This window comes from Pan troglodytes, chromosome 6, assembly GCF_028858775.2.
Source record: "Pan troglodytes isolate AG18354 chromosome 6, NHGRI_mPanTro3-v2.0_pri, whole genome shotgun sequence".
Classification (NCBI taxonomy): Eukaryota; Metazoa; Chordata; class Mammalia; order Primates; family Hominidae; genus Pan; species Pan troglodytes.
This window is the reverse complement of record NC_072404.2, coordinates 159,649,254-159,676,394: the sequence shown is the minus strand read 5'-3', so window position 1 is coordinate 159,676,394 and position 27,141 is coordinate 159,649,254. Positions and strand designations below refer to the sequence as shown.

Here is a 27,141-nt window from a genome sequence, read left to right as displayed (position 1 = left end):
GGGAGGCTGAGGTGGGTGGATCACTTGAGGTCAGGAGTTCGAGACCAGCCTGGCCAATGTGGTGAAACCCCATCTCTACTAAAAATATAAAATTAGCTGGGTGTGGTGGTGCCCGCCTCTAGTCCTAGCTACTCAGGAGGCAGGAGAATTGCTTGAACCCTGGCGGCAGAGGTTGCAGTGAGCCGAGATTGCAACATTGCACTCCAGCCTCGGCAACAGAGTGAGACTCCATCTTAAAAAAGAAAAAAAAAAAAAAAGCAGAATACATTGTAATGGCTGCTGAGAAGCAGCTGTCTTTGTGTGTTTCTCTTTGTGTGGTACCTTTCATTTAGGATAGGTTTCAAACCCACAGTCCTATTGCTGTGAGTTTGGTCTCTGGAATTGGCAGGTGTAGGTAGGAATCCTTATCTGTGTGGTCCTATGTTAATCTCTGCAAGCTTCAATTTTCTCATAGTTGAAACATAATTAACAATAAGGTATCAGATACTTTGTAAAATTATTGTAAGGATTAAGTTGGGTGAAAGTTCCTAGGATTATTCAGCACATATTGCAAACATTTTTTTGTGAGGATTAAGTATGATAAGCCGTGTGAGGGTTGTAGACGCATCCTGCCCAGGTCTTCAGTGCACATTAGCATTCCTTCTCTCTTCCCCTTCTTAATGATCATTTCTTGTCTCCTTCAGGGAAAGCACAGATTGCATGTAGACACCGGAATGGAGGGTGATTGGTGTGGCCTTATCCCTGTTGGACAGCCTTGTATGCAGGTTACAACCACAGGCCTCAAGTGGAACCTCAGTAAGTAGAACCTTTTCATAAAGGAATGATTTTTTTTTTCTTTTTTTCTCTTTCTTTCCTTCTTTCTTTCTTTTTAATGTCTCTGTGGTCTATACCTAGGAGGAATTGCTGGGTCATATGATAACTCTATGTTTAACCTATTGAGGAACTGCCAGATTACCTTCCAGTGTGCCTGAACCATTTTACATTTCTATGTGCAGTGTAAGAGTGTTCCAGTTTCCCCACATTCTCGACACTTGTTATTATCTGTTTGCTGGCTTATAGTTATCCTAGAGCATGTGAAGGTGGCATCTTATTGGGGTTTGATTTGCATTTCTCTGATGACTAATTATGTCGAGCATCTTTTCTTGTGCTTATGGAACATTCATATATCTTCATTGGTGAAATGTCTATTCAGCTCTTTTACCCATATTTTAATTGGCTATTTTTACATTGAGTTGTAAGAGTCCTTTATGTATTTTAGATACAAGTCCTTTACCCAGGTGTGTGACTTGCAAAAATTTTTTAGCCCTTAGCATATATTTTCATTTTCTGAAATTTAATTAACTAAATTAACAAATGTTAATTAAGTCTATGTTTTTTCTTTTATGGATCATATTTTTGATGTCATACCAAAGAACTCTTTGCCCCACCTTCTTCCCAATTTTGTATATTTGAAAAACCTACTTTACTTTGCTAGAGAAGCAGCAAGTTATTTTCGTAGTCAAATCTTGAACATAAGATTTGCTGCTCTTATTAAATTTTAAAATGTTTTCCAGTAATTGTGAACTGTATTAGGTCCTAGTAGTACTAAAACTATCTGAGTTAAAAATATTAAAAAGTAAGGGGGTCCTGTTCATGAGATAAATGCTGATTCCAAAAGGAACCATCAGTCGTTGTGAAATGAATCAACTCTAGCCTTTCTAAGGATAGTAATAATTTAATCAAAGAGTTGTGATTGAATGTCAAAGGGATCATCTCCTAATTGACCAATAAGGCAAAGCTGTACAAGTAAAATATGGAACTGTGTCGTTCTTTTCTAACAAGTAAAGCACTTAGATTCCCACAAGAAAATAAATTTTTTTCCAAGAAATAAATATTTTGAAACAAAAAGACCTGTAAAAAGACCTTTCTATGAGCCACTGCAGAAACAATTAGGAAAAACTAGAGATATTTTGAAACAAATGTTTAGAGAGCTCATCAGAATTTGAAAGGACTGTGAGAACACATCTCCTCCAGTGCACAGAAATATGTGACAGGCTTTGAAGCTGTTTAGCTGAAATTGACCTGAGCTCCCATTGGAAGCTTTTTTGAAAACATTCTGGCCCCAAACAACTGTTTTATTTTTTATAGTTCTCATTATTTCCAAGGGCACCCAATTTAGACAGTGGTGAAATTCCTGCTGGATCTAGGAGCGATCACACTTTTCAGGGCTGGCAGCAAGACAAGGGAGCACTGAGCAAAGAGGACCGTTGGCACTAGGAGCAGGTGCCCCAGCTTCCTTTATCTTATAGTAATAAAAAAGAGTCATATGTTAGACATGATTCTTCTGTTATCTTTAGAATGTCCTTTGATCCTATACTTCCCACAGTAATATGCACATTGTATTAGTCCATGCTCACATTGCTGTAAAGAACTACCTGAGACTGGGTAATTTATGAAGAAAAGAGGTTTAACTGACTCACAGGTATGCAGGCTTACCAGGAAGCATGACCAGGAGGCCTCAGGAAACTTACAGTCATGGTGGGAGGTGAAAGGGAAGCAGGCACCTTCTTCACATGGCAGCAAGAGAAAATGAGAGCGATGGGGGACGTGCCACAGACTTTTAAACCATCAAATCTCATGAGAAGTCATTCACTACCACGAGAACAGCAAGGGGGAAGCCTCCCATGATTCCGTCACCTCCCACCAGGTTCCTCCACCAACAATTGGGAATTACAATTCAACATGCAATTTGGGTGGAGACCTGGAGTCAAATCGTATCACACATCCTAATTCTGTGTAAGGCTTTCTCTGGTAAGGGGGCCTTCAGCATGATGAGGGCAGGGCTCTTAACCTTCCTGAGATAACTTTTGATCCGGCCTGCATGTAATATGCCATTACGTATTTATATAGTTACACATCACTTTGACTTTTGAAGTAATTATTTTTTCTAAAAATATTTTATTATTTTAGAAATAATAAATTATTTTAGAAATAATAAATTATTTTATTCATAAAAATAAAAAAAAAAACTTCATGGCATATGCAAAGCAATAAAGTTGAAATACAAAGTGTTTCATCAATTACCTGTTGTAAAAGCGCTAATTCATGGGGTCTTCTGATAGATAATATTGCCTCATTAAAAGTTAATAAAAATAAATGTGACATCATGTTGACTTGAAGAAAAGTGAGTAGATTTCATTCACAGAGAGGGTCCCTGCCTTCCTCAGTGCTGTTGTCTGTGAAAGAGCCCTGAGGTCAGGGTTATTTTGTCAGTCATGGCTACAAAGGGACAGGATGAAGGTGGGCTTGCAGAAAGAGAAAGAATATGCAGACACTTAGTCAGGGGCAGCTCACTTCTTGGGTTAATGGGAGTAAGCAAGTTTTTGTGAAGAAACTTGTCAAGGTCCTCATGTGCAGCCCCGTGGCTTGATCTCTACCTATCTCCACCCACTCTAAGTACATGATGCCACAAGTTCTAAAAGTAGTTGGATTTATCTGTTACCAGTTCGCAATATTTCACATGCCATTCTAACGTTAAAAAAAAAAAACTGTGTGACTGATACCTAGGTACCGATCACCCAGGAGTGAAACTTTCCAAATATTACTGAAGCTACCTATATTTACAGTCTTTTATTTCATAGCAATATGCTATGAATATTCTTTGACTTGTGTCTTGTACAAGAGTTTCTCTAGGATATATACAGTTGGCAGTAAAATAGCTGTGTCATAGATAATCACATCTTCACCTTTGTGAGATACACCATATTGCTCTACACAGTGATTGTACCAATGTGTATTCAGCCCAGGAATACATATTAAGTTCCCCTGCTCCATATCGTCAACAATTCTTGCTATTACCAAACTTAATCATTTTTGTCAGCCTGATGAGTGTAAATGATATGTTTTTGTGGTCTCTGCTGATAAGGATAAGCATCTTTTTGTAGTTATTATTCATGCTGGTTTCTTCTTCTGTGAATTGCTACTTTCTTTTGCCTATTTTTCCATTGGGATGTTAATTCTTAGAAGTTCTGAAGCCTCTTTTTCCTGGCCGTACTTTAGCTTTTCAATTTGTTTATGGTGTTTTTATATGAACAGAGTTTATTGAGTTAAATGCAGTCAAAATTTATCAATTTAGTCATTTTCGTGTAAGTTATCTTTCTATTCCTCATGGTCATAAAGATACTCTCATTTAAGTTTCGTGTTTAGGTCTTTTCTTTCACCTGAAGTTGATTTTTGTATGTGATGTAAGGATCTAGTTTTTTAAAGATAATGAATTGACCTAACATCATTTGTTAATCCTTTCTCCAGTGATTTGCAGTGTAGCACAGGTGTTCATATGTATGGGTATGTTTCTTGGATCTGTTTTGTTCCATTGGCTTACATACCTCTTCCTGTGCTGGAGCCACACTGCCTTCATTACCATAGCTTTATAATAAATATTGAAATGTGCTAAGTTGAGTCCTCAGACCTTGTTCTTCAAAATTGTCACTCTATTCCTGGCATTTTGCTCATTTGTTTGTTCGAGACGGAGTGTCTCACTGTCGCCTGGGCTGGAGTGCAATGGTGCAATTTCGGCTCACTGCAACCTCCGCCTCCTGGGTTCAAGTGATTCTCCTGCCTCGGCCTCCTGAGTAACTGGGATTACAGATGACTGCCACCACACCCAGCTAATTTTTGTTTTGTTTTATTTTGTTTGCATTCTTAGTAGAGACAGGGTTTCACCAGGTTGGCCAGGCTTGTCTCCAACTCCTGACTTTGTGATTCACCCACCTCGGCCTCCCAAAGTGCTGGGATTACAGGCATGAGTCACCACACCCGGCCTGCTCTTCTTTATAAATTTTAGAAGTAACTTGACAAGTGCCTCTCTCACACAATTCTATTATAATTTTTGCTGCAATTACATTTAATGTCTAGATTAATTTGGGAAGACTCAAAAAATTGGGGAAGGAAATTTCTACATGAAATTGAGTCTTCCCATCCACAAATTTAGTTTAGCTCTCTATTTACTTAGAACTTTTAAATTCCTTTCAATAATTTTATAACTTTCTCTATAAACATCCTATGCATTTTTATAAGGTTTATTTCTATAAACCCTATATTTTGTGTCCTAGTATAAATTATACTTTAAAAAAATTACATTTTCTGTTGGTGATATATAGACATATAATTCATTTTTGTCTATTTTAATGTTAACATATTGATGAACATTAATTATATCTGAAAACGTGACTGTAGACTCACTTGGTTTTCTATACACAATTGTATTTCTGTTAATAATCAAGTTTTCTTCTGAAGTCTGTAACAAATAGAATTAAGTTACTATAATGGACTGAAATGGTGGCTTTAAAAAAAAAAGCCTTTTTGTTGGTTTCCTCATGTAACAAAGTGCAGAGGTAAGTACCTATAGGGCAAGGTTTCTATTATTTCCTCAGCCTTTGCCTGAAAATCTAGGTCTTTTGCAACTCCAGCTGTATTGTGCCCAGTAGGCATCAGAAGAGAGGAAAGGGAAGGGAGCAGGAAGGATCTGTAACGGGAATCAGAGACATCAGGGATTCCCGGCATTCTCAGAAACCCTTCCTGTGTCTCATCTTTTGCCTCAGTGGCCAGAATTGTATCACATAGCCACCCTAGCTTCAAGGAAGGCTACGTGTGCAATTTTGAATCCAACTACATTGTCACTCCAAATAAAACTGAGGTTCCATCAGTAGGGAAGAAGAGAATGACTAGGAGTCTGCTCTTCTGTCAAAAAATGTCTTTGCTTCATTCATCATCTTGAACATTTTATCTATGTATATCTTAAAAAATTTAGTTTTCTTTCAGCCATATTCATATGGATTGCTGTTGTTTCTGTTGAAAAAATCTACAATCAATGAAATTAGTTCTGATTTGTTTATAATCTGTCACGTTTTCTAGACCTTATGTTTTGCTTTGATATTCTAAAGTTTTACAACAATATGTTTACATGTAACGTTTCTTTTGTTCTAGTTGCTTTTTATTCATTCTGATAATTGGTATAGTTCATCAATTCTGAAAATTCTTAGCCGTTTATCTTCTTCGATTGCTTCCCCTCCATTTTTTTCTGTTCTTTTCTCCTTGAACTGTTAGTAAACATATTAGGCCTCATCATCCCTTTTCCTTGTTTATTCTTTGTGCATTCTATGTTTGTTTGTTTGTTTTCATCTTTCTTTTCACTGTTTCTGTCTTTGGCTGTTTCTAATCTGCCATTTAATGATTGTGTTTTGAATTTCATAGATTTTATTTTTCACTCTTTTTTATCTCAAAAAATTTAAGGTCACGTCTTGTTTGTTGCCAGTATTTTAATTATATATTTACTTTTTTAAATATGTAAGAAGATTTTTAAAATATCAGAAATTGAGATGAATTATTTAATCTATTAGATTGTTAAAAATCATAATTTAATTGATAGGAGTTTTTTTAGATATTTAAAAATTGGGGCCTATTATAATACATGGTATCTTATATTTGGTGGAATACAATATGGTATTTGAGCATTTTAGTTTCTTCATCTCTTTTTTGACCTAATTCTGCTATTTTCCCTTTTTTTATTTTTTGAGAGAGAGTCTCAAATTTTCTGTTTCCAATTATTTTTAATGTTTATTTTAGGTTCAGAGGTACATGTGCAGGTTTGCTATATAGGTATATTGCATGTCACAGGGGTTTTATATACAGATTATTTTAGCACCCAGGTAATAAGCATAGTATCCAATAGGTAATTTTTCAGTCCTTACCCTGCACCCTCAACTAGACATTGGCATCTGTTGTTCCCTTCTTTGTGTCTATGTGAACTCAACATTTCGCTTCCACTTATAAGTGAGAACATGTAGTATTTGGTTTTCTGTTTTTGTGTTAGTTCACTTAGGATAATGGCCACCAGCTCCATCTATGTTGCTGCAAACGCATGATCTTGTTCTTTTTATGGCTGTGTGATATTCCATGGTGTATATGTACCACATTTTATTTATCCAGTCTACTGTTGATGAGGATTTCAGTTGATTCGGTGTCTTTGCTATTGTGGCTAGTGCTGTGATGGACATACATGTACATGTTCTTTATGGTAGAATGATTTCTATTTCTTTGGATATATACCCAATAATGGGATTGCTGGGTCAAATGGTAATTCTGCTTTGAGTTCTTTGAAAAATTGCTAAACTGCTTTCCACCATGGCTGAACTAATTTCCATTCCCACCAGCAGTATATGTGTTCCTTTTCTCTTCAGCCTCACCAGCATCTATTAATTTTTTGACTTTTTGATAATACTGCTATTTTTAAATATTTCTTTTATTCTCACTCATGATAGACACTTTATCCTGTGTTTTATATATGTGGTTGTCTTTTTTTTTCCTGTGGAAATATGTTGAAGGTTAGGTTGAGCATGTTCTTTGACATGAGATTTTAAGGTGCTTCTGCCAGTGCCCTGAGGTATAACCAATCCTGGAATACTTAGCTATCTTGGTATAAGATTTTCCTGAAGACGCTTTCAGTGTTAATTAAAACCACAAGGAATTGAGGTGTCTTTTTTAGTTTTTGCCTCTGTGAAAGCCCAGGCTGATAGAGAGATGTTTCCTTGTTCCGAACCTTTTCTGGCAGACCAGTTATTTCCTAGTTGCTATGGTCTGAAGGTTTATGCCTCCACTCCCAATTCGTATGTTGAAACTTAATCATCAATGTGATGTTATCAGGAGGAGGAGACATTGGGAGGTGAGTAGATCATGAACCCTCATGAATGGGATTAATGCCCTTATAAAAGAGGCCTGAGAGAGACACTTGCCTCTTCCACCACTCAGTAAGAAGGTACCATCTATAAACCAGGCAATGGATCTGGAGTTCCAGATGCCAAATCCGTGGTACCTTGATCTTGCAATTCTCCACTTCCAGAACTGTGAGCAATAAATTTGTGATGTTTGTAAGCTATCTAGTTTATGGTATTTTATTAGAGTAACCCAAACAGACTAAGACACAAGTCTACCCTTCTGTTAAAGATGTAGCAGTGAATTTATATAGAACCTCAGTCCTAACTCTACTTTATCGAGGCCCAACATGTTGACTCTCGATTGACATGTATCTGAAAAGAAAGGCATCTTAGTTAAGGAAAGAAGCGAACATTCTCTGTGCAGGTGCCCTGTTTTCCAGCTCCTTCAATTTTATACCACTGAAGAGTTTATTTTCTTGTGAGCTTAGCATGTTAGTTACAGAACATTTATAATAAGTTATGTATTATGTCTAAGAGTCTGGTATCAGGAGAATTTCAGGATATATGGGCTACCATATGGCCAGAATGGAAATCTTCCACATCTCCTAGTTGAGGTTGCTTGAGTAGGACAAGAGTAGCATCAGGGAACCCTCTGAAGGGGAAAAGTTAACAGGAAAGGCTCTGGCAAGGTTTTTCAGAGGCCACAATTATATTTTGAAGTGACTCTATTCAAACTTTAACTCATGGAAACATATAAATACAAATCATTATTGTAAACATTCCAACACTCATATTTTCACCTTTGGGAAATCTGAATTCCAGTCTTACTCTGATTTTTGAAGTTCTAAATGGAGCCACTGCTCATCCTAATCATTAACCCTAGAATTCTGCCCCTTCTTGTATATTTTTCAGAACCCAGCACACTGGCTTCTGCCTCATGATAGCTTCATCCTCCCCATTCCCCTTGTCTCCCTCCTCAGCCATGTTCCATACTCTACATATTCCCAGAACAAAGATTCTCTTCAATAATTTACTAAAACTACTCCAGTCTTTCAGTCTCCTGCCAGGAGATAGCTACTTAATCTGATTTATAAATTTGTGTTAATGGGTGTTAATAGCTCAAAGTTGGGTTTCCTTCCTAGATAATCCTGGTGAATTTAGCAGGGTGTATTTAGGTTGATATTCCATGTAATACCTATACAGTCAAGTGGCAGTATACTCTATGTATGGGTTTGAGGTATTTCCAGAAGTTTTTGACTTTTCACAAAGGATGGGAACAATAATCAGAATTGTAATATTAATGTTCATATGATATTTCACATTTTTAAAGAGTCTTTTAAATATTACAATAGGTCTGTGTGACAGGTTGGATTGTCTGTATTTTTCAGATATGGAAATAGTAATTAAAATCTCTAATTGTCCTAAATTTACATAATTATGGATTAATGCACTCAAAATTTGAAATCAAGTCTTCAATACTATTTATCTTTCTTTCCAATTAGTAAGTGAAGGACTTATATAAAATAAGTTGATGTTTTAAAGATTTAAATTTGGAATAAAGAGAATGTAAATTTGGGATAAAGAGAAGATAGGAGGAAGGTAACTAGATGGGAAAGCAAAGGTGATATGAAAGAGAAGATAATGGCACAGAATGGAAAGTAATGGCAAGAAAAGTGAAATTCTGACGGACAGAACTTTTAACTTTTCTACACTTTTGCCTAAGGAAAATATTAAATGGAGTTGCCTTCCATTTGCCCAGGCCCCTTTATATAGCACTCATATTGAGATTGAAATTATGTATTCATTGTTCTTTCTTTTATGTTTCTTTCAAAGAAATATAGAAGTAAATTACAAGGAAATAACTTCTCAGCATTGACTAAAAGAGACTCAACTCTTTTAACCTAGGGGAAAGAGTTTTGAAAGAGAGAAATTATGAGAAAACAGTTTGAAAAGATTTTTCATCTCTATGAAAATAAAAAAGCTGTAATAAGCATATACAGGTACCATGGTTTTCTGCAGGAGTTTTCTATTAAAATTTTTAAGTGTCAGCCTAACAAGGGAACAGTTCATGCATCTGTAAAATTACACTTGCTAATAATGCATTTTCAGTGAGAAATGCTCTTAATTCTCACTCCACTGCAACTCACAAAGTGATTGTAGGCAGTTGTCATAGTATAGCTATAGCTATTCCCACTTAGGTTATAACCTCTTGTGAGCTAGTGCCACTAATGTGTGAGATGTTTTGTGTTTTTAGATGTCTTTGTTATTATATTAATTATTGATTTTGCAGACCAGTGCTTAAAAAAGACACTCTGAAACTGTGACATCAGTATTTCTTGTCTGAGTCAAGGACGATATCTTTCATACTGTAAGTCTTCTATAATCAATAACTTACTCTGAATTGAATTCAATATGTTAACATTTTCCCAGAAAAAAAAAGATGCATTACAGATCAAAGGTGACAATAAAATTGGCATTGGCAATCTTTTCCCCTCTGGTCCTTCCTAAAATAGATGCTAGCTGAGGTCTTCCACCCCCAAACCCTTTTCTCAAGTTAACGAGTTGGTGAAATGATTGCATTTTATCACATTTACGATGCCATTGATTGTAAGATGTGTATTATTTTATGTATATTAAGAAAAAATATACTGATTACAATTGCAGATATAGGAAAATATCCATGTTAGAACTGATGAAATTTGATAGATCAAATCGAATAGAAAATTAAGTTCCTTATAGCCTCTGTATATTAGACCTTTGTCAGATGCATAGTTTGCAAATATTTTCTCCCTTTCTGTAGGTTATTTACTCTCTTGACAGTTTCTTTTGCTCTGCAGAAGCTCTTTAGTTTAATTAGGTCCCATTTGTCAATTTTTGGTTTTTTTGCAATTGCTTTTAGTGTCTTCGTCATGAAATCTTTGCTGGATTCTATGTCCAGAATGGTATTTCTTAGATTATCCCCAGGATTTTTATAGTTTTAGGTTTTACATTTAAGTCTATACTCCATCTTGAGTTGATGTTTGCATGTAGTGTAAGGAAGGGGTCCAGTTTCAATCTTCTACATATGGCTAGCCAGCTACCCCAGCACCATTTACTAAATAGGGAGTCTTTTCCCCATTGCTTGTTTTTGTCAGCTTTGCTGAAGATCAGATGATTATTGGTGTGTGGTATTACTTCTGGGCTCTCTGTTCTGTTCCTTTGGTCTATGTGTCTCTTTTTGTACCAGTACCATGCTGTTTTGGTTACTGTACCCGTACCATGCTGTTTTGGTTACTGTACCCTTGTAGCATAGCTTGAAGTCAGGCGATGTCTCCAGCTTTGTTCATTTTGCTTAAGAATGCCTTGGCTATTCAGGCTATTTGTTTGGTTCCATAAGAACTTTAAAATAGTGTTTTCTAATTCTGTGAAGAATATCATTGGTAGTCCAATAGGAATAGCATTGAATCTCTAAATTGCTTAGGACAGTATGGCCATTTTAACAATATTGATTCTTCCTATTTATGAGCATGCAATCTTTTTCCATTTGTTTCTGTCATCTCTGATTTCTTTGAGCAATGTTTTGTAATTCTCATTGGAGAGATCTTTTTATTTTTTATTTTATTATTATTGTACTTTAAGTTTTAGGGTACATGTGCACAATGTGCAGGTTAGTTACATATGTATACACGTGCCATGCTGGTGCGCTGCACCCACTAACTCGTCATTTAGCATTAGGTATATCTCCTAAAGCTATCCCTCCCCCCTCCCCCCACCCCACAACAGTTCCCAGAGTGTGATGTTCCCCTTCCTGTGTCCATGTGTTCTCATTGCTCAATTCCCACCTATGAGTGAGAATATACGGTGTTTGGTTTTTTTGTTCTTGCGATGGTTTACTGAGAATGATGATTTCCAGTTTCATCCATGTCCCTACAAAGGACATGAACTCATCATTTTTTATGGCTGCATCGTATTCCATGGTGTATATGTGCCACATTTTCTTAATCCAGTCTATCGTTGGACATTTGGGTTTGTTCCAAGTCTTTGCTATTGTGAATAGTGCCGCAATAAACATACGTGTGCATGTGTCTTTATAGCAGCATGATTTATAGTCCTTTGGGTATATACTCAGTAATGGGATGGCTGGGTCAAATGGTATTTCTAGTTCTAGATCCCTGAGGAATCGCCACACTGACTTCCACAATGGTTGAACTAGTTTACAGTCCCACCAACAGTGCAAAAGTGTTCCTATTTCTCCACATCCTCTCCAGCACCTGTTGTTTCCTGACTTTTTAATGATCACCATTCTAACTGGTGTGAGATGGTATCTCATTGTGGTTTTGATTTGCATTTCTCTGATAGCCAGTGATGGTGAGCATTTTTTCATGTGTTTTTTGGCTGCATAAATGTCTTCTTTTGAGAAGTGTCTGTTCATGTCCTTTGCCCACTTTTTGATGAGGTTGTTTGTTTGTTTTTTTCTTGTAAATTTGTTGGAGTTCATTGTAGATTCTGGATATTAGCCCTTTGTCAGATGAGTAGGTTGCGAAAATTTTCTCCCATTGTGTAGGTTGCCTGTTCACTCTGATGGTAGTTTCTTTTGCTGTGCAGAAGCTCTTTAGTTTAATTAGATCCCATTTGTCAATTTTGGCTTTTGTTGCCATTGCTTTTAGTGTTTTAGACATGAAGTCCTTGCCCATGCCTATGTCCTGAGTGGTAATGCCTAGGTTTTCTTCTAGGGTTTTTATGGTTTTAGGTCTAACATTTAAGTCTTGAATCCATCTCGAATTAATTTTTGTAGAAGGTGTAAGGAAGGGATCCAGTTTCAGCTTTCTACGTATGGCTAGCCAGTTTTCCCAGCACCATTTATTAAATAGGGAATCCTTTCCCCATTGCTTGTTTTTCTCAGGTTTGTCAAAGATCAGACAGTTGTAGATATGCAGCGTTATTTCTGAGGGCTCTGTTCTGTTCCATTGATCTATATCTCTGTTTTGGTACCAGTACCATGCTGTTTTGGTTACTGTAGCCTTGTAGTATAGTTTGAAGTCAGGTAGTATGATGCCTCCAGCTTTGTTCTTTTGCCTTAGGATTGACTTGGTGATGCGGGCTCTCTTTTGGTTCCATATGAACTTTAAAGTAGTTTTTCCCAATTCTGTGAAGAAAGTCATTGGTAGCTTGATGGGGATGGCATTGGGTCTATAAATTACCTTGGGCAGTATGGCCATTTTCACGATATTGATTCTTCCTACCCATGAGCATGGAATGTTCTTCCATTTCTTTGTATCCTCTTTTATTTCATTGAGCAGTGGTTTGTAGTTCTCCCTGAAGAGGTCCTTCACATCCCTTGTAAGTTGGATTCCTAGGTATTTTATTCTCTTTGAAGCAATTGTGAATGGTTAGCTGTATTCCAAGCAAAAAACAAACAACCTTGTTAAAAAGTAGACAAAGGACATGAACTGACACTTTTCAAGAGAAGATATACATGTGGCCAACAAGCATATTAAAAAAATGCTGAACACCACTAATCATTAGAGAAATGCAAATCAAAACCACAGTGAGATACCATCTCACACCAGTTGGAATGACTATTATTAAAAGGTCAAAAAATAAAAGATGCTGGCAAGGTCACAGAAAAAAGGGAATGCTTTATACTCTGCTGAGGAAGGGTAAATTAGTTCAGCCATTGTGGAAAGCAGTGTGGAAATTCCTCAGAGAATTTAAAACAGAATTACTATTTGACCCAGTAATCTTATTTTTGAATAAATACCCAAAATAATATAAATATTTCTGTCATAAAGACACATGCATATGTTCATTGCAGCACTATTCACAATAGCAAAGACATGGAATCAACCTAAATGCCCATCAACAGTAGATTGGATAAAGAAAATGTGATAAATATACACCATGGAATACTACGCAGCCATAAAAAAGAACAAGATCATGTCTTTTGTGGGAACATGATGGATGGAGCTGGAGACCATTATCCTTAGCAAACTAACACAGGAACTGAAAACCAAATACCGCATATTCTTACTTATAAGTGGGAGCTAAATGATGAGAACTTATGAACACAAAGAAGGAAACAATAGACACTGATGTCTACTTGAAGCGGGAGGTGGGAAGTGGGAGAGGAGCAGAAAAGATAACTATTGTGTACTTGGCTTAGTACTTGAGTAATGAAATAATATGTAAAAGAAACCCCTATGACGTGTTTATTTATATAACCTTCATTATGTACCCCTAAACCTAAAAGAAAAGTTTTTTTTTTAAAAAAAAAAGAAAATGTGGTACATATAAACCATGGAGCACTATGCAGCCATTAAGAAGAATGAGATCATGTCCTTTGCATTAACATGGATGGAGCTGGAGGTCATTATCCAAAGCAAACTAATGTAGGAACAGAAAACCAAATAACGCACGAAGTATTCTCACTTATAAGTGGGAGCTAAACAATGAGAATACATGAACACAAAGAGTGGAACAGTAGACACTGGGGCCCACTTGAGGGTGGGATTAGGGAGAGGATCAGAAAAAATACCTATCAGAGGCCATGCTTATTACCCAGGTGATAAAATAATCTGTATACCAAACCTTCATAAAATGAAGTTTACCTGTACAACAAACCTGACCATGTACCCCTGAACCTAAAATAAAAGTGAACAGTGAAAAATATGAAACAGAAAGATTCCTGAATGTCTTTTGATGGATTGTTAGGCCTGGTCTCTAAAAGATCCTTTCAGGGTTATCTGATTCTATAGGAAACTTAAGCCCTTCATTGTTTTTGATTATTTTGCAACTCTGTTTAGTTAGAAGCTAACTTGTAAGGGGCTGATTGTAATGTAAATTATTACTGTTTGTATAAGTCAAATGAGTTTTTGTTCTGTTAAAATGCAGTGGATTCTCACCCTATAGAATTGGCCAGTTTCCTATTCATTAGCAAACTCATGTCAGCATTCCCAATTATCTGTAGATGTGTCTGTCCTTTGTAGAGTCTCCTTGAAGCAGTTTTTTTTTTTATTTACACGTTTTCTCATTAATTAATGACTTAAATATCTGTCATGTTCATTTTATATTTGTTTGAGCCATTATTTTACCTTTTAAAAACTATTTGTTAACAAACCAAATTGCAGTCACTCATGATATTTTAAGGATCACAAGCTGTTGCGGTCTTTTTAAAAAAGTGTATTTTGTTATTGCAAAATACCATTTAACTTCCAAGTAGAGGTCAGGGGTAGCCCTGGAAACAAAGGGCTGATTATGTCACTTCCGTATTTGTGTACTGGGAAGAGGTCTCACAAAGAGCTATGCTATGCTATCTTTGTCTAAAAAGGATCATGGCCATGACTTTGAGCCAAGGTAAGCAAGAGGAATCAGACCAGTATGATCTTCTAGGAGGCAAGCATTGATTCTAGTTCTAGTAGACTAAGCTAGAAAGAAATGATATCTGTTTTTTTAAACATTTTTTGAGATATAATTCACATATCATACAATTCACTCATTGAACATGTATAGTCAATAGTATTTAGTAGGCCGGGCGTGGTGGCTCACGCCTGTAATCCCAGCACTTTGGGAGGCCGAGGCGGGCGGATCACGAGGTCAGGAGATCGAGACCACCCTGGCTAACCCGGTGAAACCCCGTCTCTACTAAAAATACAAAAAATTAGCTGGGCATGGTGGCGGGCGCCTGTAGTCCCAGCTACTCGGGAGGCTGGGGCAGGAGAATGGCCTGAACCCGGGAGGCGGAGCTTGCAGTGAGCCGAGATCACACCACTGAACTCCAGCCTGGGCGACAGAGCAAGACTCTGTCTCAAAAAAAAAAAAAATTGGATTTAGTGTATTAAAATATGTGTACAGTCATCACCAGACAAATTTAGAAAGTTCATCTTTTCAAAAAGAAACCATGTATCCTTTAGCTGTCACCCTCACATCCCCCCCATGCCTTTTTGCTCTAGCCCTAAGCAACTACTTCTCTATTTCCTATCTCTAGATATTCTAGTCTTTCATATGAATTGAATCATGTAATATAGGGATTTTTGTGACTGACTTCTTTCACTTAGCATAACATTTTAAGGTTCATCAATGTAGAAATTTGTCAGTATTTCATTCACTTATATGGCTGCATAATATTCCACCATATGGTTATACCACATTTTATCTATTTGTCAATTAATGGGCATTTGAATTGTTTCCACCTTTTGCCTATTGCAAGTAATACTGCTATAGATACACATGTACAAATTTCTGTGTAGACATGTCTTAATTTTTGAGGGGTGTATACCTAGGAGCAGAGTTTCTGGGCATTATTGTATCTTTATGTTTAATTGCTGAAGAACTTCCAGACTGTTTTTCAAAGGGACTACACCATTTTCTATTCCTACCAACAGCGTATGAGAGTTCCAATTTTGCCATGTCCTTGCCAACACTTATTTTTATCTCACTTTTTGATTCTAGCCAATCTGGCATGTGTGAAGTGATATCTCATTGTAGTTTTGATTTGCATTTCCCTGATGAATAATGATGTGGAATATATTTTCAAGTACTTCTTGGCCATTTGTATACCTTTCATGCAGATTCTTTAGCCATTTTTTAATTGAGCTATTTGTCTTTTAATCATTGAGTTGTTAGAGTTCTTTATGTATTCCAGATACAAGTCCCTTATCAGATATATGATCTGCAAATATTTTCTTCCATTTTGTGGGCTCTTTTTGCTTTCTTAATGGTGTTCTTTAAAGCAAAAAGAAAAACTTCTAATGTTGACAAAGTCTTATTTTTTTCACTTGTTACTTATGCTTTTTGCATCATATCTAAGAATTGGTTGTCAAATCCAATGTCATGAAAACTTATTCTTATATTTTCTTTTAAGAATTTACAGTTTTTGTGCTTACATTTAAGTTCTGGATCTGTGTTGAATTAATTTTTATATTTAAGTAATTTTGTGTAAGTTATAGCTAGGATTCTAATAGAGATTGTGTTGATTCTGTAGAGTATTTTGGAGAGTATAACTATCTTAACAATGTTGTCTTCTAATCCATGAACATGGAATGCTTTTCATTTATTTAGATCTCATTTAATTTCTTTTCATGTTCTTTTTAAATAGTACAAGTTGTGTACTTCTTTTGTTACATTATTTAGTATTGTTTTTATGCTGTAGTGAATGGAATTCATTTTATTTTGGGTTTAATTCCAAGTGTATAGAAATACAATTGATTTCTGCAATTTATCTTCTATCCTGCAACCTTGCTGAACTTATTCCTTAAGACTAATGGATTTTTAGCAGATTTCTTAGGAGTTTCTATATACAAGATAACAATTTCTACAAATAGAAGTACCTTTACTTCTTTTCAAATCTGGATGCATTTTCTTCCTTTTTCTTGCCAAATTGTCCTGGCTAGAACCTCAGGTACAATACTGAATAAAAGTGTTGAGAGTGTACATCTTTGTTATGTTCCTGATCTTAGGAAGAAAGCATCTAGTTTTCTGTTCTTAAGAATGATGTTAACTATGGGCTTTTCATAGATGTCCTTTATTAGATTAAGGGGGTTCTTTGCTATTTCCAGTTGTTGAGTGGTTATATCAGGAAAGTGTGTTGGATTTTGTATCTTTCTGCATCTGTTGAAATGAACATTTGATTTTAAAACTTCTATTGATATGTTTTACATTAATTGAATTTCAGATATTAAATCAAACTTGCATCCCTGGAATAAATCCCACTTGGTCATAATGTATCATTACTGTTATATGTTGCTGGCTTGGTTTCTGACTATGTTGTTGAGGATGTTTGCATCCATATTCCTAACAGGTATTGTTCTGTAGCTTTCTCTTCTTGTGATGTCTTTGTCTGGTTTTAGTATCAGGATAATACTGAGATTTGCTCTTCAAGTTGAGGTATTCAAGAGAGAAACTGGGGAAGTCAGCGAGGCAGCAGGAACAACCCAATTAAAGTAGAGTTGGCAGGCAAGATACAGAATGTGGGGTACGTGACATAGAGGGAATTTTTTTTTTTTACATAGAGGGAATTTTACAGTGTAGAAAATTTTTTATGTTTGACAGTATATTTGAAGATAGATAAATAGAGAGATAACAGACAGAGAGACTTAGAGTGGGTGTTGTTTGATAGGTAGATGAAAAAAATTGACAATATTTGTTAAAATTTTCATGATGTAAGTTTTCAGATTTATCAGTTCCCTATTGCTGCTGTAACAAATTACCACAAACTTAGTGGCCTAAAACAACACAAAGTCATGATTTTACAGTTTGGAGGACAGTCAAAAATGAGTCTCATGAGACTAAAATACAAGCATTGGCAGAGCTTCATTCCTCCTGCAGGCTGCAAGAGGGAAGTTTTTTCTAACCCTTTCCAGCTTCTAAAGGCCACCCACACTTCTTGGCTCCTAACCCTTTCCTCCATCCTCAACACTGGCAGCATAGCAGCTTCAAATCTCTCTCCCTCTTTTTCTGACCTCTCTTTCCGGTGTCACTTTTTTTTTTTTTTTTTCTGACTCTGAGTCTTCTGCCTTCTTCTTTTAAGGAACTTGTGACTACACTAGGACCACCTGGATAGCCAAGGATAATCCCGTCCCAAGACTAATCAGATTAATCAGACTTAATCACATCTGTAAAGTTCCTCTTGCCATGTAAGTAGCTTATTGGCAGGTTCTGGGGATTACAATTGAGGACTTTTTAGTGGTCCATTATTCAGCCTACTATATCAGATAGTAATCCAGTGATTTTCTAAAATAATACTTCTTGAATACAATTATATGCCATTGAATCTGTACAATTGCTCTGAAAATCGATGTATAAAAACGGTATGTAATTGTATTCTATTTGAAAAACTTAATGTTGTCATTCATCTTGCCTCAGGTAACTTGCAGTTAAGAATCAAGACATAAACAAAACAAATATTGCAAGTAGGATTTATTTGATGCCCTCAACAGGGAATGAGGTCTACCTTTTCCATTCAATATAGTTACTGTTCTCCAAAATTGTAGTAAGTAAGTTTTGCCACGTGTGTATTTTGATGCTTCAGAACCAGGAAGGAAGTCAGCAGGTTTACTTAGGCTAGAGCTCACTCTTCACTCTGTGGCAGGTTTTATCCAGTCTCTTCTTAGACATATGTTTCCCAGCCTTTTTGCATGTCTTTTCTTTTTTTAGCCTTTTTAAGTTGTACTTATACGAGAGACTGATACTTTATACCAATAACAGGCAGCAATCTGATGTGGAAATAAAATTCCCGAGACTCTAAAAACATGTGGCTGTAAAGGCAACAAGAAAGAGTCAAAACTTTCTCCCTCCTGTTTTTGTTGCCTTTCTGGCCGCATGTTATTAGAGTCTCAGGACTCTAAAGGTCCTTATTATCAATGACTTCTCTGAGCACACATACACCATTAAACTGCTGGTGGACTACTTACATGGCTATCACTCTTACTCCTCCCCCTTCCACACCCGCATATACCTACACTCTGATATAATACAAGTTTAAGTTTTTTATTACGTACGAGATTTGGTCAGTTGGGGATTATAGACCACAAAACTGCCACCTTTGATGAGTTCCGAGTATTAGCATTGAGGAATGATTGCACCAGTTGGCAATCGTGGGAAACTCTCGGACCTGGGTTTTATGAAGAAGGCAAAGTGTGGGGAGGGGGTTGATTAGCAGGAGATATTATTTGTCTATAGAGAAAAATACAGGGAAAAACAAGATTACTTTTTAGATTATGTCATTCTGAAGACTGTATAGTATTCTACTTGTAAGCAAATACTACATTTTCAGGCATATGAGACTAATGACACACAGCCAACTACAAACTGGGATTTAATAATATATTTCATTAACTCAGCTCCAGTTCCATTTTCTATGTTGTAGGATTTGAACCAGACACAAATGATTTCTCTTAAGTCCTTGCCCTTTTGTGATTCTGCTGAGAGCACAAGGAACCCACAATAATTTACCATATGCCATAGTTCATCCTGTTTTGTTTTTTTAAAAACTCGCAACAACCTGACACATTTGTTATGGTTGATTCTGGGCATTTAAATATGAAAACAATCAATGTGCATTTGTAGAGAATATGACAAGTGGGAATTTGTGTGCAGGCCAATTTTTCACTGACCTGCATTCAAGAACATTATTATAACCCAAGCTTGCCTCCCAAGTTGTTTAAATGAGTTGATTTCCCAGTATTTGTGTGGGCAGGTTGAGTGATGAGAATGACTTCAGTGTAAGCCCGACTCCCTTTCTATTTCCCCTCCTCTGGGTTTCAGTTTTGTGCTGATTCAGATGTGAGCTCTGTGCATTCAACCATCCAGTTAATACACTGAGACAAGAAAGCAATAACTTTTGGTGATTACATGAGTTGTAGAGAAAGAATCAAGGGGTGCAGGTGAATAAACTTTTGCTCTGGGAATGGCACACTGGATATAATTTTCTGCTGGTTCCAAATAACAATACTTTACATCTTGAATAAGTCTTTCATGTATCTCCTACCTGTTGTATCTCTATACTCATTCTCATTCTGGTATAATATCAACCTTTTTTAAATGTGAAGTATTATCATCCCCATTTTATAGATGAGAAAACAAGATGAGACACAAGATGCCAGATGAATTGTCTAAGTTCATATTTTCTAACCTAGTCCTCTATATACATAAAATGGATTCATCACTAGTTATTTACATAACCATTTTTAAAATCGTTGGATGTGGTAGTAGTGAAATAGCCTATTTCCAAGTCATTTTTCTAAATGACAATGAAATTTTTCTGAAATTGGGCCAGCTCAAAGACAAACAAGATAGCAAACATCTTAGCAGTTAAAATCAGGTTTCAGGCACCATCCAAGAGATTCCTTTCCACTCCATGAACCACAAGTGCACAAGCTAGTAGATTTGTAGTGTGTAATGTAAGTGTAACTTAGGCTTACTGTGATATCTGATTTCTAGGGTAATTATAAATTGTTAGCATTCATCGTGGTTCTCAAAGAATTTGTGGTAAGGATTCGAGGGAAGAAAAAAGATATATTTAGCATCCACAAAGGGGAATAAATGGTTAAAACAGTGTTTTTGAGTGTCTAAAGATTAAAGGGTGAAAAAGAACAGTGTTAATAGAGCTAGGAAGACAAGGCTGCAGGAGGTTTACACTGTATGCAGGCCTTTTTCAGCAGTGAGTCACCACTTTGTCCCCTAGATTGTTTGGAGATCAAACTGTAAAAAAACTAAAAATATTTGGAGAACACTAGGTTTAAATTAAAAGGAGGGGAGATCAAACTGGAGAAATGCCCATTATGGAGACCAAAATAGAAGTATCTGCATCAGAGACCTTTTACATATACCCATGTATCCCAAATAGTCAGTAGTGAAGTATTTGCATAGCTATATGCATATATAGCTATACTTCAAGGAAAATCAAGGCATAGGTTACATGGAGAGCAGGTAAATTCCCAAGCTAAAGGGGTGCGTCAGGGAATTATACAGTATTTTCTTTCCATTCCAGAGAAAAGAGTAGAATTGAACTAGCAAGAGAGGGTAAAGATCCTCTGGCTTTGAGAATATTATAAGAGTCAAAAACAAGAACAAATCCATGCCTTTTTAATTTTTTTTGTTTTTTGACTTCTAGCTTTAGGGTTCATGTGCAGGTTTGCTCTCTAGATAAATTACATGCTGGGGGGGTTGCTGTACGTATTATTTTGTCATCCAGGTAGTAAGTATGGTACCCGATAGGCAGTTTTTCAATCCTCACCCGCCTCCCACCCTCTGCCCTCAAGTAGGCCCCGATGTCTCTGGTTCCCTTCTTTGTGTCCGTGTGTACTCAGTGTTAGCTCCCACTCAAATCAGTGCTTTAAACATCGTGACAAAAAAAAATCTCTGGAGATTATTGCATAATATATAACTTACCTTCTCTGTATGTAATTTATACCTTGAGTGTTCCTTAAAATGTAGCAGAAACAAAGTATGTATCTGTTTACTTCAATTCATAATGAGGAGGGAAGATGACAATAGGGTTCAAAGTCTGACTCTATAACTAATGAATTAAATGGTACTACAAGTAACATGGATTCTTCATATATACAAAGAGGACGGATTGATTGTATATATGATGATAGACGGTATCCAAGGTTTCTTTTGGTTTGAAAACCATGGCCGCTGAAGCCACAGAGAAGCGCATGAGTCCAGATCCTGAATGTCAGGAGCTTGATATTCTAAGGAGGCATCCCTCTCCTCCTTACATTCCTGTGTGGCAGCAATGAACAGTCCCCATGAGAAGCTGTACTAGGATGAGACTCAGGGGACTTTTGCTTGGAAGCTGTGTCGGGATGACATCGCGTTGTGCATACCCGTCTCTTGTCAGTTTTATGAGATGTAGTTCACTGTATGACAGTGGCTTTGACCATTGTGGACGAAGACGTCCTATGGCATCACTACAGTTTATCATCTCCCGCTGAAGGTTCTCACTCTTCAGAAGTTCACAGCCAAGCGAGGACTGGGAAATTGTTATTATTCCTCATTTACACTGAGACAGAGATGAAGCTCCGGCCGCAGTCAATAAATCACTTTGATGATGATTCATTAGCCGTGTTGAGATCCCCCAGCCGCTCCAGCACCAGCGTCACACTTGAGCTGTCTTCTCATCTTAATTGCAAGGTTTCGCTTCTGGAGAAGCACATCAGCCTTTGCCACTCACCTGTTTTCTGGACACATTTAATTTCAAATTAACAAGTTTTCCCTCGCAACTATCTATCTCTAAATCCGGTTTTTCGTGTGTGTGTGTGTGTGTGTGTGTGTGTGTGTGTGTGTGTCTTAATGTGCTTAGGAAAAAGGGAAAAACGTGTTTAGGAAAAAAGTGTGTCTGTGTGTCTTCATGTGCTTAGGAAAAAAGCAAGAATGCTTTCAGACTCTCTTTTCTTAAACAACTACAGATGATAACTAATTTTTATCTTAACCTTTAAGAAATTAGTTATGTGCAGTGTACAAGTGGAAAGTCTGCCAGGAGAGAGAAACAAATTGTGGACAATTGAAATCTGACATACAATTAAGAAAAATGTAAATTGAAACTTGTGATGTTTTCACTAACTTGTATCCCACCAAATGCTGATTTTCTAGAGATAACAGTGAAGAGATGCCATTTCCTGCTGCCATGGTACATGCCAACTACCATATAAATTTAATAAATAAGGCTCATTCCCTATAGGTGGGTGCAGTACCAAAGGGAGGAGAAGTCTGGCTTGTGCTTGTAGGACAAAGTGAATGAGGACAGAGATAGCTCTGGCTCCTCATCCCCTGCTGCTGCAATGATGATATAAGTATGAGCTCTATTCTCCCCTATCCTTACTATGTAGCTCTCTTTCTTTAAAATGAGTAACTTTGAACTAAACTGTCTCAAAATCTTTTTCATCTCTAGCATTAGTCTTTCTTCTTTATTCTCAGTAATAGAATTGTACTATTTTATCCTCTCCTCCTGAGAGCCTATTAAAAGCATTTGAGGTCCAACACATATTCCATTTTCCCCATAATACCTGACCTCACCCCCTGGTATTCTCAGAATGTGTTCTCCCTTTAACGTCTCCCCCTGCACAAATGTTACTCATCTACAAGGGCCATTTCAGATCACATCCTTCATGAAGCTTTTATAACTAAATGCAATTTCTCTTTCCTTTGAATTCCTAAAGTATACCATGTAACTCTTCCATATAAATAGCATCATTATTTGTGCATATTTCTTATTCCCTTGACTAGAATGGATTTGCCTCAAGAATTTGGTGCTTGTCTTCTGTGTCCCCTCCTAGTCATCCAGAATAGTACCTTTGCATATTTTATGTAATTAACCACCTTTTTAAAATCAGCAAGTGCATTTTACCCACACGAATTCTGTAATGGGACACGGAACTAATTGTGCTATGGTAAAAAATGTTCAAGCAAGAGTTCTTTATTATAACTTTTAAAGCAATTAGAAGAATGAAGGATAAGTTCCATTTTAAGGGTAAAAATATTTGCAAACCCTGCCAGAAGTTGATATGGTTTAAAGTAATACGATCCAAAATGTGCCTATTACAAAAGAGGGTTTTTGAGTCTGAGTGAGTGTATGTGTGTGTGTCTCTGTGTGTGTCCAGACTGGGGCTGACCTAGGGAGTGGCAGTGGAGGAATTTTTGGAAATTATTGCCTTTCGGGGGATTTGGAGTTTTAAATGCATCCTCTGCTCCCCAGGATGTTTTTTTCTGACTCATTTCTTTACTGCTCTGAGCGTGAGTCAAGATCTAAAGCATTTCATTTAGATTCATTCTCCTTTTAGATGCTGAAAATTGTCTTATTTGAGAGCAGACATCATTGTAAAAACAAAGGCAAATGAAATTGGTTCTTGCATTATTGTGTCCTCATTCACGAAACTTGTAATATTTGCTTTGCAAAAAGAAAGAAAACAGAAAAATCTTAGTTCACCTTACTCAACTTTCCAACAGGCATTCGTAATGGTGTTACACATATGTAAAAGGTGGGTTTATGTTTGTTCCAGTTATTTTGTATGTTTTATCTACATAACTAGGTTGTATACTCTTTTAGTTTGTAGGCCCTTCATGTTTTGCTCATCGTAGTTAGTAAATCCTTAATATTAGATGCTTAATGGCATTGATTAATAATAGGATTTCTTATCAGGGTTGCTGCTTTTAACTATTCAGATCTTACACATTTCTCTGTCATTGTTAACTAGAAGAAGTAACTAAAGGGGTTACTTAGTCCTGGGAAACTGTCATATTTACAGATCAGTAAAAACAAAACAAAACAAAACAAAAAAAACAGCAGATCTTATATAAAAAACAAAAGGCAAAGTGAACGGTGAGCAGGCCAGGAAGAAGTTAGCCAAGAATTAAGCTATCATTGAAAGAGGGATTAATAAGTTGGATCTTATGTAAAAGAGATTAAAATTGTTGGATTTTTACTAAAGAAATGCATTGGTCACTCTTAAAAATGCAGAGGAGTAATAGCGTAGTAGGAACAGAAGCCAGATTTCTATTCATTAAGGAGGTGTTAAAAACATACTGAAAGCACAATGGCAGGAAATTCAACTTTTAAAAAGAAGTTTATCAGTGATACGAGAAGATATATACATGTGAAGGCTTCATTATCAAGAAGGCCTTTATGTCCAAGATGAAAGGAGTCTATTTATGTTGAAAGATCAAAAGGACCAGGAAACTCCAGAGATCCAGGGAGAGATGGAAGAAACGGGGAAAGGATGGGTGAAGTGTGGAAGTGGTATTCCTCAAGATGGAAGATGGAATTCAGACTGGGGATGGGAGCCCTTCGAGAAAAGTGTGTTTAGCTCCACCTTTGAAAGTAGAGACAACGAAATGAGAGATGATGAGTTAGGTATGAAGGTGAAGACACTCAGAGATGACAGCACTGATAGGTGGCAAGAGTCTTTACCAAGACAGAGACCACAGCATCGGGGATAAGGCACTGGGTTAAGGGTAGGATTTAGAAAGTTTAAAATACTTATCAAGGAGAGTGGGTTACATTTTGAACCACAACATGGACTAAACTATGTTGAACATAAAGTATTTTTCAGTTCTGAATTTCCCTCCAGCAGAATTGTAGTAGGAAATAGTGGGCAGAGTGGACTGGAGGCCCTGACTGTGGGCAAGCCTGCCCTTGGGCAGCCGTTCTCAAGTGCCACAATATGTCTCAATCACTTGTCAATTAGGCCCCAAGTACTCTGTAACTAAGTCTAAGTACTCATGATTTTGACTGAGTTTTTAAAAACTCATTAAAGCAGATTAAAATTCACTCCTAAAATCATGCCTCTCACTGTCAATTTAGTATACTTCCTTGAACTGAAAAGAAACCTGTGGAGTTAGAATCAGCGTTATGGAAATTGTATGTGCTTTCCCCCTCATCTGAAGGTGACTCATGGATTCAGCTGCTGTTACAGATTTACCATTAATTGTTATGGCAGTCACAAATTATTTAGAGCTTCGTGGTTCAAGTTTTATAGTTAGCTGGGTTTTCTGTGTAATTTTTCTGATGAATTAATTTTTTTCTCTGAGACAAGGTCTTGCTCTCTCACCCAGGCTGGAGTGTGGTAGCACGATTATGGCTCACTGCAACATCTGCCTCCTAGGCTCAAGCAATCCTCCCACCTCAGCTCCCCAAGTAACTGGAACTAGAGGCATGTGCCACTATGCCCAGATAATTTTTTGTAGATATGTGATCTTGCTATGTGGCCCAAGCTGGTCTCAAAGTCCTAGCTTCAAACAATCCACCTGCCTTGGTCTCCCAAAAGTATTGGGATTACAGGCATGAGTCAGTGCCCTGGCCAAAAGAATGAATTTTTAATAAAGAAGGTATTGGGCAAAAATACAAAAAATTAGGCATGGTGGTGTGCACCTGTAGTTCCAGCTACTCGGGAGGCTGAAGTGGGAGGGTTGCCTGAGTCCAGGAGTTGGAGGCTGCAGTGAGCCATGATCATGCCCCTGCACACCAGCCTGGACGACAGAGTGAGACTCTATCTCTTTAAAAAGAAAACAAGAACGTATTGGCCGGGCGTGGTGGCTCATACCTGTAATCCCAGCACTTTCGGAGGCCGAGGTGGGTGGATCATGAGGTCGGGAGATCGAGACCATCCTGGCTAACACGGTGAAACCCCATCTCTACTAAAAATACCAAAAATTAGCCAGGCATGGTGGCGGGCCCCTGTAGTCCCAGCTACTCGGGAGGCTGAGGCAGGAGAATGGTGTGAATCTGGGAGACGGAGCTTGCAGTGAGCCTAGATCGAGCCACTGCACTCCAGCCTGGGCGACAGAGTGAGACTCTGTCTCGAAAAAAAAAATAGAAAAAGAAAATTAAAAAAAAAAAGAAAAAAGGTATTGAATGGAAGAAGAAAATGAGAGTAGCGCATCAACAAATTTCTTGTACTTGTATCTAAGCAATCTAAAAATACAATAGGGGATAGAGGGGAGGTCACTTTGCCATGTCAGTCAGTATTTTCAAAAAAAATAGACAAGTTTTTAAACTAGAAGTCATCAAATATATTTTGCATACACGATTTGTCAATAAAAAATGTCCCTTTGCTTGGTCTGGTCCTGGGTCCTTTTCTTCTTTTTATCTGTAAATTCTCCCTAAATGATCTTACCATGACCCATGACTTTAAATACATCTAAATGCCATTGTTTCTCAAATACATAGTTCCCTTCCTGCCCTCTCTGACTATTCCATTTGTACCAAGATTCCTGGGATGTAAGCTCACTAGAGCATAGAAACTTCATCTGCTTTGTTAACAACTTATCTCTAGTGCCCTCAAGAGCACTGAGTTGTTCAGTAAATCTTTGTTGAATGAATGCCTAAAAACCTTGTCTAACCCAGTGACCATAGACGACAACCTGATTTTTGCCTCACCTGTTCTGTTTTCCCCATGTCAGTAAACCACCATCTACCCAACAGCTCAAACCAAAATCGTTAAACTCATTCTTCCCTTTTCTCCATCTCCTAGTC

The 27,141-nt window shown here is 37.1% G+C and overlaps 1 protein-coding gene across 26 annotated transcripts in view; it reads left to right on the top strand.

Annotated features, from left to right (window-relative positions):
• Window positions 1-27,141, top strand: part of TPK1 (thiamin pyrophosphokinase 1) — a 384,685-nt gene that overhangs the window by 287,773 nt on the left and 69,771 nt on the right. For 23 of the 26 annotated variants that reach the window (XR_010159034.1, XM_063815718.1, XM_519461.9 and 20 more), the window contains one exon: window positions 684-795. Coding sequence is in view for 25 of the 26 variants with exons in the window: in XM_063815718.1 (XP_063671788.1) it covers window positions 684-795 (112 nt within the window). In the remaining variant the exon portion in view is untranslated. Of the gene's footprint in view, window positions 1-683; window positions 796-18,195; window positions 18,306-27,141 lie in introns of those variants that run through there. The other 3 variants (XM_063815719.1, XM_063815720.1, XM_016958345.4) reach the window with 2 other exon arrangements.